This window comes from Nicotiana tabacum, chromosome 17 (assembly GCF_000715075.1).
Source record: "Nicotiana tabacum cultivar K326 chromosome 17, ASM71507v2, whole genome shotgun sequence".
NCBI lineage: Eukaryota > Viridiplantae > Streptophyta > Magnoliopsida > Solanales > Solanaceae > Nicotiana > Nicotiana tabacum.
Window position 1 is genome coordinate 97,248,994 of NC_134096.1, and position 16,862 is coordinate 97,265,855.

Below are 16,862 nucleotides of genomic sequence, written 5' to 3' on the forward strand. Positions count from 1 at the left end.
ATTATATGAAGGCATTCAAATTGCTCAAGTTTAAGTTGACTACTACTCATATTATCACCGCACCGGATTGGAGCTTACCTTTTGAGATCATGTGTGATGCAAGTGATGTGGAGGTTGGAGCGGTGTTAGGGCAACGTATCAACAAAATCTTCCATCCGGTCTACTATGCTAGTAAGACCATGAATGATGCCCAAGTCAACTACACAGTAACTGAAAAAGAGCTCCTTGCTATTGTTTTTGCTATGGAGAAGTTCCGCCCGTACTTGATGGGTACAAAGGTGATTGTTTACACCGACCATGCGGCGCTTCGATATTTGATGAGCAAGAAAGATTCTAAAGCAAGACTAATGCGGTGGGTGCTTCTTTTGCAAGAGTTTGATCTAGAGATTCAAGACCGCAAAGGTAGTGAAAATCAAGTGACGGGTCACTTGTCTAGCTTGCAGGAGGAGGGGAGGCCACATGATGGCCTTGAGATAAATGATTCATTTCCCGACGAGCAACTTCTAGCCATTTTTATGACCGGGATGCCATGGTTTGCCGACTTAGCAAATTATCTTGTGAGTGGGATTTTACCGAATGAGTTCTCTTCAAACCAAAGGAAAAAGCTCAAACGGGATTGCCTTGACTATTATTGGGATAAGCCTTATCTCTTTCGGATTTGTACCGATGGTGTGATTCGACGATGTGTACCGGAGGAGGAACAAATGGAAATTCTTGAGGCTTGCCACTCTTCACCATATGGTGGTCACCATGGTGGAGCTAGAATGGCAACAAAAGTGTTGAGTTGTGGATTCTATTGGCCTACTCTTTACAAGAACGCTAGCGATCTCGTCAAGTGTTGTGATGAATGTCAAAGGGCCGGTGAGATTTTTAAGTAGAATGAGATGCCCTTCACCACCGTCTTGGAGATTGACATTTTTGATGTGTGTGGCATTGATTTCATGGGTCCGTTCGTGAGCTCTTGTGAGAACACTTACATATTGGTAGTTGTGGATTATGTGTCAAAATGGGTTGAAGCCGTGGCTTTACCCAACAATGAAGCTCGAAGTGTGGTGGAATTTTTGAAAAAGAACATCTCACGAGATTTGGTACTCCAAGGGCTATTATTAGTGATGGGGGATCGCACTTTTGTAACAAAGCTTTTGATACCTTACTCACAAAGTATGGTGTCAATCACAAAGTGTCGACTCCCTATCATCCTCAAGTAAGTGGGCAAGTCGAAGTCTCTAACCGAGAGATCAAGAGTATTTTGTCGAAGACTGTGAATGCCAACCGGACGGATTGGTTAAAGAAACTTGATGATGCTCTTTGGGCTTATAGGATGTCTAACAAAACACCGATTGGTATGTCTCCGTATCGGTTAGTGTTCGGGAAATCTTTTCACCTACCAGTGGAACTTGAGCGCAAGGCTATGTGGGCATTGAAGAAGCTTAATCTTGAATGGGATGTCGCCGCCAACTTAAGGGTGGCACAATTTAATGAGCTTGATGAATTCCAATTCCATGCATATTCAAGTTCATCCTTGTACAAGGACAAGATAAAGTACCTCCGTGACAAGTACATACGGAATAAGAAGTTCAAAGAAGGTGATCTTGTGCTATTGTTCAATTCTTGGATGCTGATGTTTCTGGGAAAGTTGAAATACAAATGGAGTGGTCCATTTGAGGTTGTGCATGTGACACCCTTTGGTGCATTAGACTTGAAGAACAAGAATGATGAGGTTTTTAGAGTAAATGGTCACCGGGTGAAACATTATCTTGGCAAAATTGATGATGGCCACGTTGTGGCGTTAATTTATTTCAAGTGATTTATGGTAACCTGCGTCATGCCGCGACGTTAAATCTGGCGCTTCTTAGGAGGTAACCCATGTGTCTTTTTCTTTTTCTTTTTCATTAGATAGACTTTGTTTTGTGCTAACTAGTTTTGAAGTGCATTGCATGAATGGATGTGCATTGCAGGGACTGTGTCAAAATTTGGTTAAGTGATGAAAGAGTGCGGACCTCACATTAATTGTGCGGACCACACAATTCTAAGCAGCAGCAGAAATTACTCTGCGGCCGCACAATTCTGTGTGCAGTCGCATAACTGGAAGACGAAAATTGCAAGTTCTCTGAAGTTGGCCTGTCAAAATTCATAGCCAATCTGTAGCCACACACAAAATTGTGCGGTCCGCACAAATTCTGCGGCCGCACTCACTTTTATGCGGACCGCATAGTTGCTTCAAGGTCCAGGTAAAGAGTGCGGTTCGCATTCAAAATTGTGCGGCCGCATTCGCCTTAGGTTTGGGGCAACTTGGTCAACCTATAAATAAAACCTCAAGGCACTATTCACAACTTTACCACTCTGAGTTCTTGAACCCTAAGCAAACACAGTGCACGATCAATTAGTTCACAATCTTCCTTAATTTCATTAGTGTAGATTCTTACCTGCATCATTCATAACTGGTATGTTCATTACATCTTTAGATTTTGCAATTTCTTTTAGTTTTTGTTCTTTTGTGGTAGAAGTATTGTTAGACCTAAAATGTCAATTGCTAGTCATGGGTGCTTAAAATCATGTGGGTAGTTTCATATATGTTCATTAGGGACTAGGTAGACCATTAATCATGTTAATTTGTGCATGCCATGTCTAAATTGTGAAAAAATGCATGAACCCTACCCTAACCGTCGTAAATGTTCAAATTGTACGTCCGCACACAAATTTGTGCGATCGACAGACCACTTGAATAGGGAAAATATTATGCTTGAAGGGTGCGGACCGCACTCAAAATTGTGCGGTCCGCAAAAAAATTGTGCGGCCGCATAATAATTTGTGCGACCGCACCTTTGAACTTCAGAGAATCAGTATCTCAGGATTGGATTTGTGCGGCCGCACACAAAATTGTACGGTCCGCACTTCAGGATGTGCGGACGCACTCAAAATTGTGCGGTCCGCACTTCAGGGGGTGCGACCGCACTTTAAAATTGTGCGGTCTGCACTAGACAATCTGCGGTCGCACTCAAAATTGTGCGGTCCGCACTGTCTCCTTTGATAATTGTTGTGCTGCAATTGTTTTGCAAAATGTTTGGATTATTTTGAACTCAACTGACCTATGTACCTTGTATTACGGACAATGGTTAGATCATGTGGTGGAGGCGATACATCAAAAGGGAGAGGTGAATCCTCCCGAGGCAGAGGAAAAGGCACTCGCGCTCTGCGAGTGCAATAGAAGCCTATTGCTAAAAAGCTTACCACCGGGAGAGGAAGGGCCACAGAGCCTTTAGAATCCAGTTCCTATGCCCCATCTACGGAAGCCTCCGAGGGTCATTGAATGGAGGTCCAACCTGAGGCCCAGTCCCAACCATACCAACCTACTGGGCGTTTTCAATTGTGCGACGAACCTACATCTAGTTCCTCTGGAGATTCTGATGCGAGAAGCCAGGGTTCCGAGTCCTCCTCTACACCAACTCGTCCGGCACCAGTAGCTATTGATGTCAATGATGATGATGTCCAGGATGATGGTAGAGGGGGTGACACTCAAGTGGGCGGCCTTGAGAGGTCGAAAAGAAAGGAAATATGGGAGGATCGTTTCGTGAGCTTGACAGCCTTCAACAGGTTTCGGGAATTGTAGCCCCAGAGGTCACTCACACTTGAGTGACAGTTCTTAATGAAGGATTTGGATATTCATAATCCAAATGTCCTTAGACAGTTTCACGAGTGCAAGGGGTGGAAGTGGTTCTCCCACAGTGTCATCGATGCAAATGAGCACTTGGTCACGGAGTTCTACGCTAATGTGGCTCACATCAAGAAGGGGGAAAAGTGACAAAGGTGAGAAATTTGAAAGTCTGCTTTGACGCCTGCTCTTTGAACACTTATGTGGGATTAGAAGATGTGGGGGCAGTCCAGTACCTAGAGAAGTTGGCTTTGGGTGATGCAGCCCGCCCTTGGCTAGCTGAGATTTTGGCCGCCCGAGGACCATCACCGCCATGGATTATAGCAGGAGTTCCTATCCTCCAGGCCACTCTAAATTTTGAAGCTAAAGGGTGGCAAACCTTTGTGTGTACCCGGATTGATCCGAGTTTGAATGAGAACAACCTCCCACTTCCCCGGGTAGTTCTGGTGGCTTAAATTATGGTAGGGTACCCGATCAATGTGGGTGCCATCATGTCAACCAACATCACATTGGCGGTCCGAAAAAGTGAAAAGTCTCAACCTTATCCAAACACCCTCACTGAGTACTTCAATGATGCCAAGGTGGAGCCGAGGCCATATGACACAAAAGTAAAGGCCAAGAAGCCTTTCTCATGGTACCACCTGCAGGGTGATGACAACACAAAGTTCAAGGGTAAGGTCACTACTACCGTTGGTCAGTCCAACGAGCCATCGGTGGTGGGTTCTGAGGCTACTGCTGAGCCATCTACAGCTCCCATGCCTTCCACAACAATCGGGCCTTCCACCGGGTCAGCCGAAGTGCCACCATATTCATCTTATAGGCCATCAGTTGCAGTACCAGTGCCAGCCTCATCCACTTATCCTCTCAATGCGTTGCGAGTCTCCCAGACTTTGGCGAGCCTCAACAACTGGATGCAGACATCCACTTCTAAGTTGTCTGACACATCCAGTATTGTTGCAGCACAGTCTTCTATCCTAGCAGCACCACAGGTCCCTCTGTCAGAGGAGGAAACATTGAAGAAGATTCTGGACAACCAAAAGACTATTATGGATACATTAGTGGCTCATGGGGGTGCTATTAAGGAGTTGACCAAGCAGGTGAAGAAGATGAGGAAGTCCCAGGATTCAAAGAAAGCAGTGGAGAGTTTGAGAAAAGAGGTGACGAAGATAGCAGCAGCATGTGATTTACCTTTTGACCTACTTATGGAGACAGATCCATCAGTACCAGCTGATCCAGCGGCACCATTAGCAAAGACACCAGCTGGCAATTCTGACGAGCCAGATCCCACTGCTGAGGAGATATTTTAGATGCTCACCAACCCTCTTATCCCTCAGCCCGGTGATGATGAGATACAGTTGGAGGAGACTGAGGGTGGTGATGCTGCCAGTCACTCTTCATCCTCTTTTGCTTTGATTGTACTAAGTTAGCCTGGCTTGAGAACTGATTATAGGCTTTTATTGACCCGTTTTGAAACCTTCCATGGCCCACCAATGATATCATCTTTAGTAAACCCTTTTGAGCCTAAAGCCTTTTTATTCGATAACCACATTACAAGTCTTTACCCGTTTTATAGTGACTCTCTCTTGGAACCCGAACTTTCCTTAGCACTCATGTAATTCAAATGGCAAAAACATAAGTTTGGGGGAGAGACGAGGTGTTTAAAGATTGTATCAAGGAATAGAAAGAGAAAAGAAATGAAGAAAATGAAAGGCAAAGAAAAAGAAAAGAAGAACAAAAGAAAAACACAAAAGGAAAGTGAATAATGTGAAAGGGTTGAAAAGATGCAAAAGAAAGCAAAATTTCAAAGCATAGAGATAACAAAGAAGGAAAGTATGATTAGCATGAAAAAGAAAGAGTGATGTCAACTCTCTCTAATACCCTAAGGGAAAAGAAAATGACTCAAAGAGTCAGCAAAGTAAGAGCCAAAAAGAGAATATGAAGTGCTAAAGGAAAGATGAACCAATTCCATTCCGATATTTCCCTCCTTAGTCCAAAATCCTTCATTACATGCCGAAAATGCCCTACGTGATTTCAAGCCGAGCGAGCTTGCATTAGTGGTGATCTACATGAGGGGCAAGCATATGCTACTTAGAGCCGGGCTTGTGACATTCTTTTGAGAGTGATGAGCGAATCTTTCTCGAGTCATTGAACTAAATTCTTCATTCATTAGTGAGATGAGCTTCCAGAGAGTATAAGAGGAGGAGTTTGGGATCCACAATGGCGTGTACGAAAGTGCGAGTTTCCTTGATGAACAAAGTAAACTCTTGATACCCAAGCATCACATTAGAGCCATTTGTTCTTTAAAATTCAAACCATAATCTTGATAATGATTCATGAACGTGTGGGTCATTGCTGGTCCCAATTAATTTGTGTTTGATTCAACTTAGGCCAGCTGAAATAACCCTTTTCTAGTGGAGGTGAGACATTGCCTTAATTGCTTGAGGACAAGTAGGGATTTTGACCGCTTATTTGCTCTATTTTACTTACGTTTTAAGCACAAAAATGCTTAAAGGTATTCTCGAGAACTAATGAAATGTGCTCTCTTGAAGGAATATTGGGAAACGAGCCAAAGAAGTAAAAATTAACTCAAAAAGGAGTAAAATTGGACAAGAACCAAAACAAGGCAAAAAGGCTACAGTGCGGACCGCACAATAGTGTATGCGGCCGCAAACTCTGAAGATGCACTGATAAAATTTCTTCACAGAGTGCGGACCGCACAATTATTGTGCGGCCGCAGAAGACTAGATTCAGAGACTGTAGTTTGGGAGCTTGAAGATGTGCGGACCGCACTATTATTGTGCGGGCGCAGGATGCGGCCGAACTCATAAATGTGCGGTCCACATAATGAAGCCCAGATCCAGTCCAAGAACAAGAGTGCGGCCACACTCAGAAATGTGCGGTCCGCACAATTAGAGGAAGTGCGGCCGCATCTCACTTTTATGCTACCGCAAAAAGTCAACCTGGCCAGTCAATCTCAGAGTGCGGACCGCACACATAATTGTGCGGCCGCACAACCTTCACAGGGGAAATTTTGTCAGATATTTTCAACTGGGTATAAATAGATCTTTTTGTTATTTTTAAGTTAAGTTTGGTGTACCTGAACAAAGAGAGCCATTTTTATTTACTGTATTGGGTAACTTTGTATTAGTTTATCATTTAAACATTAGATTTTCTTTTCTTAATCAATTATTATGCATTTTATCTTAGTTTCTTCTTTAATTTCTTCATTTTTCATGAGTAGCTAAACCCTTAGCTAGGGTTGTGACCCAATCCTAGTATGGGTACTTAATGGATGATTGATTTAGGGCTTATTTATGATTGGGTATATGAAATTTATCCTAGTTCTTGCTTGAATTTGAGAATTGATGGTTGCAAACGTTGATTCATGCCTAATTGACTTACTCTTTACTTGAGAAAGTGAGACTAAGTCTAGGAAAACTTGGCTAACAAGAATTTGGGGTGAACTCAAGAAATTGATAGCCCTAATTAAAGGGTTGAATCTAGAGATAGTAAGACCCGACTTGAGCATTTATCACTTGTTTCGTGAGATACCCATTTGGACTTGAGAAATCCAAATTAGGCAAAATCACTCAAACTACCAAGAGGTATAGAATGAGTGATTGAGTATTATTGCTATATTGTATCCCGATCAACCAAACATGCCCTAAAGCTCTAAATCCGTTAGGTAACTAACTAGGCAGAAATCGCAACCCTAGATCTTTTATAACTTGAAAAACAACCAAAACCAAAAACATTGTCTCTTAGCTTTACAATTACAAGCATTAGCATAAAAGTAGAAGTAGAAACAATAATTGAAAATGTGGAAGTGTAATCTTATGCACGTCATACATTCACACTAGGTATATACCTAATCCCACATCAAGCTCCATGTGGAATCGACCCCGACTCGCGTTGGGTTTTTATTATTGCATCGACCGCCTAACAACCTAAATTAATGGTATGAGTTTGGGCGACATCAGAGTTCGGCACCACCTGTAGCTATGCTCCTCCATAATTTTTGAGGCCTCCGTATGATCGATCTATCTATTCTGGTCCAGGTCAGAGTTCGCGGGCATCAGGCTTGCAATATCATAGGGATACTAGTCAGACGAGACCCCCAACACCCCGTTGTGATCAGTGCGGCAAGGCCCACATTGGAATGTGCTGTCGAGGTTCTAATGCATGCAATTCTTGCGGACAGCCTGGCTATATGATGCGGGATTGTCCTAATAGAGGATGTGATGGTATGGCTCAGCCGACTGGATCTGTGTCTGGTTCTTCCTCATCAGTTCGACCTCCAGCATGGGGTTTTCAGCAGTCGACAGGTCGTGGTAAGGGTAGAGGTGCAGTGCCGAGTTCGAGTTCGAGCGGTACTCAAAATCGAACCTATGTTATAGCAGGTCGACAGGATCTCAAGTCATCTCCGGATGTTGTTACAAGTATATTGTCTGTGTTTTCTTATGATGTATATGCACTGATTGATCCGGGATCTACATTATCATATGTTACACCCTTTGTGGCTAATAAGTTTGGTGTTGAACCAGAATTGATAAGTAAACCACTTGTGGTATCCACTCCAATAAGAGATTCTGTGATTGCTAGAAAGGTATATACAGACTGCACAATGATGATTTGTAATCGTCAAACCTCGGCGAATCTGTTTGATTTAGAAATGGTTGATTTCGATGTGATAATGGGAATGTACTACTTGGCATCATGTTATGCAAACATTGATTGTCGTACGAAGAGCGCTAGGTTTCAGTTTCCCAGTGAACCTGTCATTGAATGGAAGGGGAACATTGCTACGCCGAAAGGTAGGTTTTTTTCCTATCTTAAGACAAGGAAGATGATCTCAAAAGGTTACATTTATCATCTCATTCGTGTTAGAGATGCGGAGGCGAAGCCACCTACTCTACAATCATTCCCCGTGGTCAATGAATTTCTATATGTTTTCCCAGATGAACTCCCAAGACTTCCTCCTGAAAGGAAGATTGAGTTTAGCATTGATGTGTTGCCTGACACTCAGCCGATATCTATCCATCCATACATGATGGCCCCGGCAGAGTTGCGAGAGTTCAAGGCGCAGTTGAAGGAATTGATGGATAAGGGCTTCATTAGGCCTGGCACTTCACCTTCGGGTGTGCCAGTCTTGTTCGTGCGGAAGAAAGACGAATCGTTAATGATGTGTATTGATTATCGATAGTTGAATAAGGTTACTATAAAGAACAAGTATCCACTTTCGAGGATTGACGACTTGTTTGACCAACTCCAGGGTGCTAAGTATTTCTCCAAGATTGACTTACATTCAGGGTATCATCAAGTGAGAGTTAAGGAGAAGGATATTCCGAAGACAGCCTTCCGAACAAGATATGGGCACTTTGAGTTCTTAGTGATGTCGTTCAGGCTAAAAAATGACCCAGCAGCTTTTATGGATCTCATAAATAGTGTATTTAGACCCTATCTTGACGTGTTCATGATCGTATTCATTGATAAGATTCTGGTGTATTCTCATTCGGAGGCGGAACATGCGGGCAACTTGCGGATAGTATTACAGACCCTTCAGGATCGTAAGTTATATGCTAAGCTCTCCAAATATGAATTCTGGCTGAACTCATTAGCATTCCTTGTCCATGTGATATCTGACTAGGGTATTAGTGTCGACACTCAGAAGATCGATGCAGTGAAGAATTGGCCGAGACCTACAACGCCGTCAGAAGTCCGCAGCTTCCTGGGGCTAGCAGTATATTATAGGTGGTTTGTAGAAGGGTTTTCCTCTATATTAGCACTATTGACTAAGTTAACATAGAAAGCTACCAAGTTCCAGTGGTCTGACGCTTATGAACGTAGTTTTTAGGAGCTGAAGAATTGATTGACATTCGCGCCAGTGCTCACTCTCCCAGAAGGAACAGAAGGTTAGGTGGTATATTGTGATGCCCGGGTATAAGTTTGGGGTGCGTATTGATGCAATGTGGGAAGGTGATTTCTTATGCATTGAGACAATTGAAGAAACATGAAAAGAATTACCCGACTCATGATTTGGAATTGGCTGCAGGAATATATGCTTTGAATATATGGTGGTACTACTTATATGGCGTTCATGTAGACATATACATATATCACAAGAGTTTACAATACATCTTCAAGCAGAAGGAGTTGAATTTGAGGCAACGAAGGTGGATTAAATTACTGAAAGACTATGATGTCGAGATATTATACCATCCCGGTAAAGCCAATGTTGTGGCATACGCTCTCAATCGTAAGTCAATGGGAAGCTTAGTACATATTGAGGTAGGTAGGCAAGGATTGACTAAAGAGATTCATCAGCTGGCCTATATGAGAATCAAAATGTTAGACTCTGATGACGGAGGTGTCACTGTACAGAATATGACATAATCGTCTTTGGTAGCTGAGGTAAAAGCACGATAATATGAAGACCATACCTTAGTAAGATTGAGAGAGGGAATTCAGCAGCATAAGATTACGACTTTCGAGATCGTAAAAGATGGGGCATTGAGATATCAGGGCCGATTATGTGTGCATATATGGCAGGGCTGCGAGAGAAGATTATGATTGAGATTCATCAGTCTATTTTTCCATCCATCCTGGCTCGACAAAGATGTATCATGACGTTAATGAGCTGTATTGGTAGGACAACATGAAGAAGGCTATTACAGAATTTGTAGCCTAGTGTCCTAATTGTCAACAAGTAAAGATCGTGCATCAGAAACCCGTGGGTTGATTCAGAATATAGAGATTCCAACCTGGAAATAAGAGGTGATCAATATGGACTTCATCTGGGTGATAGTTGATCGACTTACAAAATCTGCCCATCTTCTGCTAGTTAAGACAACTTACATGGCTGAAGATTATGTGAGGCTGTATATCAAGGAGATTGTTAGGGTTTATGGTGTGCTGGTATCTATTATATCAGACTGATGAGCTTAATTTACGGATAACTTTTGGAGGTCGTTTCACAAGGGTTTAGGCACATAAGTGAATTTCAGCACTGCATTCCATTCGTAGACTGACGGACAGGCTGAACGTACCATTCAGACACTCGAAGATATGCTATGAGCATATGTTCTAGATTTCAAGAGAAATTGGGATGATCATCTACCACTCATAGAATTTGCCTACAATAATAGCTACCATTCCAATATTAAAATGGCCCCGTACGAGGCGTTGTACAAGAGGAGATGTAGATCACCAGTTGGATAGTTCAAAGTCAGCGAAACAGAATTATATGGGCCATATTTGATTCACCAAGCCATTGAGAAGGTGAAAGTGATTCAAGAACGCCTGAGGCAGGCAAAAGTCTTATTCTGCTGTCCGACGTCGTGATCTGGAGTTTAGGTTAGTGATTGGGTTTTTTTGAGGATCTCACCGATGAAGGTTGTTATGCGTTTTGGGAAGAAGGATAAGCTGAGTCCGTGGTATATTGGGACGTACAAGATTCTTTGACGAATTGGACAGGTTGCTTAGGAGTTAGAATTCCCATCCGAATTGGAATTTGTCCACCCGGTATTCCATGTATCTATGTTGAGGAAATATATTGGAGGCCATTCTCGGGTCGACCCTATCAAAGATGTACAAGTTACGGAGGATCTATCATATGAAGAAGTGCCAGTGGCTATATTAGATAGACAAGTTCGCAAGCTGAGAACAAAGGATGTAGCTTCCGTTAAAGTATTGTGGAGGAACAAGAATACGAAAGAAATGACATGGGAAGCAGAAGAGGAGATAAATTCTAAATACTCTTACATATTCCAGATTGAAGATAACAAGGATGCGGGGGAACGCAGGACGTAATGGAAGCTGAAACAGCTCGATAAGGTAAATAATATCTTGAGAATACTCTTCCTTAATATAAAATGGCAATATGCAGTTAATGTACATATCCATAATGCTTTGTATAGCCTTGTGAGGCCATACGTTGGGTTTAACTGCTTGCAAGTTTGGCCAGTGTCCATTTTATAGGGAAAACTCGACCGGAAATTTCCATTGGAATCCACGATGAGTTAGACTCCCCATAAACCCTTACATTCGAGGATGAATGTTCCTAAGGGGGAGGGTGTTACAAGCCATATTCACGTACATTAGTTCATTCTGTAAGTTAGTTAACGTAAATCCGAGAGTAGATTATCTTTAAGATAATAAGAAGTTAATCATATTGGTCTTAAATGATACAAGGGTGTATAAGAGTGGTTAACAAATATTAGAAGTTAAATGAATCAAGGATGTTGTAACCCATATTTTTGGGTAAAACTAGAGGTGCTTAATATGCTAAGGAGGTTCTGTTTTAAGGTATTCGAATCATATAATATCTGTATCATAAGTCTTGAAGTCAAACGAGTTATGAAACAAAAGTCGACAAAAGTTGTCGCAACTTACGTTCATAATTTTACTTAAACTTTAGGTCAAATATTACTAAGCTTTTCTCCCAATTTACTTGGAATTATAGGGTGATCTACCTACCAGACTGAAGAACTATGAGTCTAGTCTCCAACGTATTAAACAATTGGTCGATACAACATTGGAGTAGAGAGATATTTATGTTCTTGCGAGACTACGCAAGCACCTCCTGTTGGGACTCAATTGAGACGGCCACCGACCTTACTTCTTTTAAAAAATGTTTCAGCCTCATTTCGGGTCATTTCTCACCCCAAAAATCATCCAAAAGCTCTCCAAAACCCTCTCTAACATATCACAAGATACCAAGAACCATATTCAAGGAAAATCAACTCAAATCATCATCAAAAGTGTTAACGACTACAAGATAATGCTTCTATGATGTTGTAGTGTGATTGAGGGCTATTGTGAGCTAAGTTGAGATGGTGTTTAGAGTTGTTGCTGATGTCCAAGGTATTTATAACATCCTCATGATTGTTTCTAAGGTTAATCTTGTGTTGGTTTTGTTGTTTGAATGAAAAACCATAAGATAGAACTTGAAAGAACATGAGGCATGGTTATCTTTTTGGTTGGACTGTCTTTTGGCCAAATATATGGTTTCTTATAGCTGGAAATTATGAAAAATAATTTGATAATGTTGTAGCTGCCGTTGTTAAGATTTCTTAGGTGTTAGCTAAGTTTATTGAAGAAGAAAACACGAAACACAAGTGATTGACGATAAAAGTTAGGGTGCTAGGCGTATGGGGCTGTTTTAGAAGTCATTTTGTGGATGTTTTAAATTAGGAATCATATCGTACATATATGATGTCCTGAAGGTTGTGAACTAATTTATGGAATAAGAGTTGGATTTAATTTATGTTTTATTATTAGTAAAAATGAGCTTACCGCTCAATATGATTGTTAAGATAATCGGAGAAGCTCACATTGGATTATATTGTTGTTGTTGCTATTGTTGATGTTGTTTGGGATATTTGGTAATTGTTGTAAATTGTGGGAAGTTATATAAATAGGGGAGGTGCTATATTTCACTGTAAAATAGGTTGCGGTAGATATAGACTAGTTACGACGCTTAAACGATAACGATAGTATCATTTCTCTTATTGTAGACTAAGGAGCCGTGAGATTTGCATAGCTTGAGGTTGGGCAGTATATACAAGATATGAGAGTATACAAGCATATACAATATATTTATATATTATTCAAAGGCACTCAGATGTTACAGGTTGTATACTCTCTATCCCTCTTTATATTACTATTCTTATTTATGCTTCTTGCCTTACATACTCAGTACTTTATTCGTACTGACGTCTCTTTTATTTGTGGACACTGCATGTCGTGCTGCAGGTCCTGATAGATAGGTAGACGAAGCTCCCCCATCACAGTAGGCTACCCAGTCCAGTGGTTATTGGCGAGATCCTTTCTCTGGACTTGCCGTAGTCTTGGTATGCATTTTTGTTATAGACATTATAGGTATGTTGGGGCCATGTTCCGGCAATATTGCAGAATTTATGTTCCTTTAGAGGCTCATAGATAGGTGTCGACTCATGTATAGTTTGGATAGCCTTGTCGGCTGATTTTTGTTGTATAGTCTCTCATGGCAGCTTGTCGGCTCGTACCTTATATATAGCTTCATGACAGCCTTGTCGATCTATGTTATATATGTTCATGCCATTATCTGTCATTGTTAGTTGTTCATGATTCATGTCTATCATTTATGTTGATCTCGTCAGCCGTTATAGATAATAAGAAAGGTTAGATAAAATGTATGTTGGTGCTCAGCAGGTATGGCCTGGGTGCCAGTCATGGCCCTCCATTTTGGGTCGTGACAGTTGTGGTGTGCGCAAGTGCAGATGATAGCATTCTGGGTGATCCTGAATTATATTAGTTGATCCACTGTGGGTAATTTCAGCTAATTCCCCATTTGTTAAGTGAACCGAACCACCTTTACTTAATGAACTTGCATTGTGCTGTAAATCCAACCTTGGAGTCATATGATTGGATGCTCCACTATCTACAATCCAAACACCTTGATTCAAACAAGTCATTAAGGATGTAATAGTTCCTGTTTCCAGCTCTGCTGCATTAGCTGCAACTTTTGTGGGCTTGCTGTTGAGCAATTACAGAATTTGTTGGTATTGTTATGGTGTGAAAGTTGGTGCAGTGGGAGTGGAAGTGAAGGTTGCTGGTGTAGGCTGTTCAGTCACCAAATTAGTTGTTCCTTGAGAGTTGTATTTCTTCTTGAACTTATAATCATTTGGAGATCCTACTAGCTTGTAGCATGTATCCCTAATATGACCTTTTTAATTTGCAGTAATCACAGTAGAGATTATAGTTCTTCTTTGGCTGATTTCCAACCCTAATTGTCAACAAGGCAGCCATTTCACCAGCATCTAGATTAGCAGAAGCATCTGCCATAGTCTTTTCGCTTTCACATTCCATTAGCATAGAATACGCCTTATTCACTGATGGTACTGGGACCATCATCAAGAGCTGACTCTGAGCCTGTTAGTATGACTCATTTAGCCCCATCAGAAACTGTAGAAGCTTTTGGCGCTCCATAAACTGAACGAATTCACGAGATTTGGCACAGTCATAGCCAAGAATTGGTGCCAAACTATAAAATTCTGCCCAAGGCACTCTCAATTTTGAGAAGTAAGTTGAAATTAAGCTAGTGCCCTGACTAGCAAAAGTAATTTCTTTGTGGATCTGAAAACTCCTAGAACAATCCACCTTATCAAAACGCTCTTTCAAATCATCCCATATCGCACTAGCATTTGAGGAATACACCATTCCACTTAGTAATTTCGGTGAAACACAGTTCATCAACCAAGATAGTACAATCGCATTACAACATTCCCAGAGGTCAACGAGATTTATACCGTAATTCTCCTTTTTGCATGTGTCGTCTATGAAACCTAGCTTGTTTCGACTTAGGATTACAATCCTCATCGCTCGGATCCATACGGAGTAATTGTTTGGTCCTCTCAATTGTAACAAAATCAATATAGCTCCTGAATTATCATTTAAATTCAGGAAGAGCGGATGATTGAGACTTAGTTTCTACGGTTCGGTGTTATCGACTATCGCCATTGACGATCTTCCTTCCAAGCTTCGAGAAAGTAAAAATTGAAGACAATAGGACCATATTAATGGACGTGTGGCTCTGATACCATATTGAATTCAGTTATCCATGGAGCTCTGTCATGGTGATTGAGCTGAATTACTCTGTTAGCGGGAGAAGAAGGAGGTCGCAGAGAATAAATCTTAGGGAATATTCTAGAAGAGGAGATATTGTAATATTTCACTCTAAATGTAAAATGTATCTGTACATGTGTATATATAATGTGGGAAAACTAATCTAACTGTAGTTAGTACTAAAGTTAACTCTAGTTACTCTAACTCTAGTATAGTGTAAGTTAGTTATAACTAACTAATGGATAACTAACAAAACTAACCACCACTAGCACTACAGGTCCACATCTATTCTTCAATCTTATATTTGCCTCTGGTCACTGGTGAACATATCGTGTATGTTACAGTAGAAAATAATTTTTTTCTCGAGAGAGACTAGAAGTATATAATAAGGATAAAATGGAAGGAATTGTTCGTTTTCGTTGTTATTAGCATACATAAACTTCTTGACACTCAAAATTTGATGTTTGGTTAGTTTAGAAGAATATTTTTGACTGGCTCAACTCTCATTGAAAAATTATGGGACTTTTACAGGACTACCAGGTGATGTAAACAATTAGCCACTTATATACGTTTAGAGAATTCGTCCATTAATAAATTACATAACACAATTTTATTCAATTCACATAATTATACTCTGAAGGTGTACAATAGTAAAAATAGTTGAATCACATTGTTATATACTATTAAGGTATACAACATGTGAATTGTATACTGCAAAACTATAGAACATACGTATTTTTTGGGTATTTTGTAAAAAGTTTTCTGGGTATGAATTGTAATACTTTTTAAAACAGATACTTTCGGATAATTAATTATTTTATCCTGAAAATTTAAACGAAAATTTTTAATTTTAGGACAATTCAGGACATTTATGTCCCAAAAAAGGTGAACTGAAAAACTAAAATTCATTACAGATTGACTAATTCCTAAATAGTAGCCTTTTAGAGTGGCTACCTGGTGTCATTTCTACTAACTTCTTGGACTACTTCAATGAATATGAAGCTTGGGCCATTGGGGCTTCAAGCTTTGGGCAGAAAAGGAAAAGGAGCACACCTAACAAGTGCACAGGACCCTTTTGTACAAGGCTCTAGATCTCCTATATGAACTGTTGCCAATACCAAATGTATTTTTTATTTATTTTTGGTTTCTTTTTTTTCTTTGGTCAAATGGTAAAAATAGTTACACTCTGCTGGAAAACAACACCATCAGACATTAGTAGAGGTAACACCTCATTTGAATTGGGCAAAATACAAACCCTGCAAATCAAAGCATTCGAATCTAAAACAGTTTGATCCACATTATTTTCACCTAGTTTGTTCAACTTACTATGTTAATAGAATAAAAGAGTACAACTTTTTTCTATGTTAATATTCCTCCCAATTTTTTTTATTTTCTTTTTCAGATTCTGACACCATATTGAGCAAACATCAAACAGTTCTAATAGTTCTGTAAAAAAAACTAAAGGCTAACAATACCATACTCACTAACAAAACTATTCTGAGGATAATAAGTTAATAACCTATAGTCTTGCTCTTCTATTTATAAAGTTCATGGGTTCAGTGAAATATAATATATATCTTCTCATTAGGTTAACACTCCTCAATCT

At 40.5% G+C, this 16,862-nt stretch overlaps 1 protein-coding gene across 1 annotated transcript; it reads right to left on the minus strand.

Annotated features, from left to right (window-relative positions):
- Positions 1-14,566: 14,566 nt before the first annotated feature.
- On the minus strand, positions 14,567-15,010 carry LOC142171989 (uncharacterized). Its single transcript, XM_075235736.1, has one exon. The coding sequence runs from the start codon at positions 15,008-15,010 to the stop codon at positions 14,567-14,569; it is 444 nt and encodes a 147-aa protein (XP_075091837.1).
- Between the last annotated feature and the right edge of the window lie 1,852 nt (positions 15,011-16,862).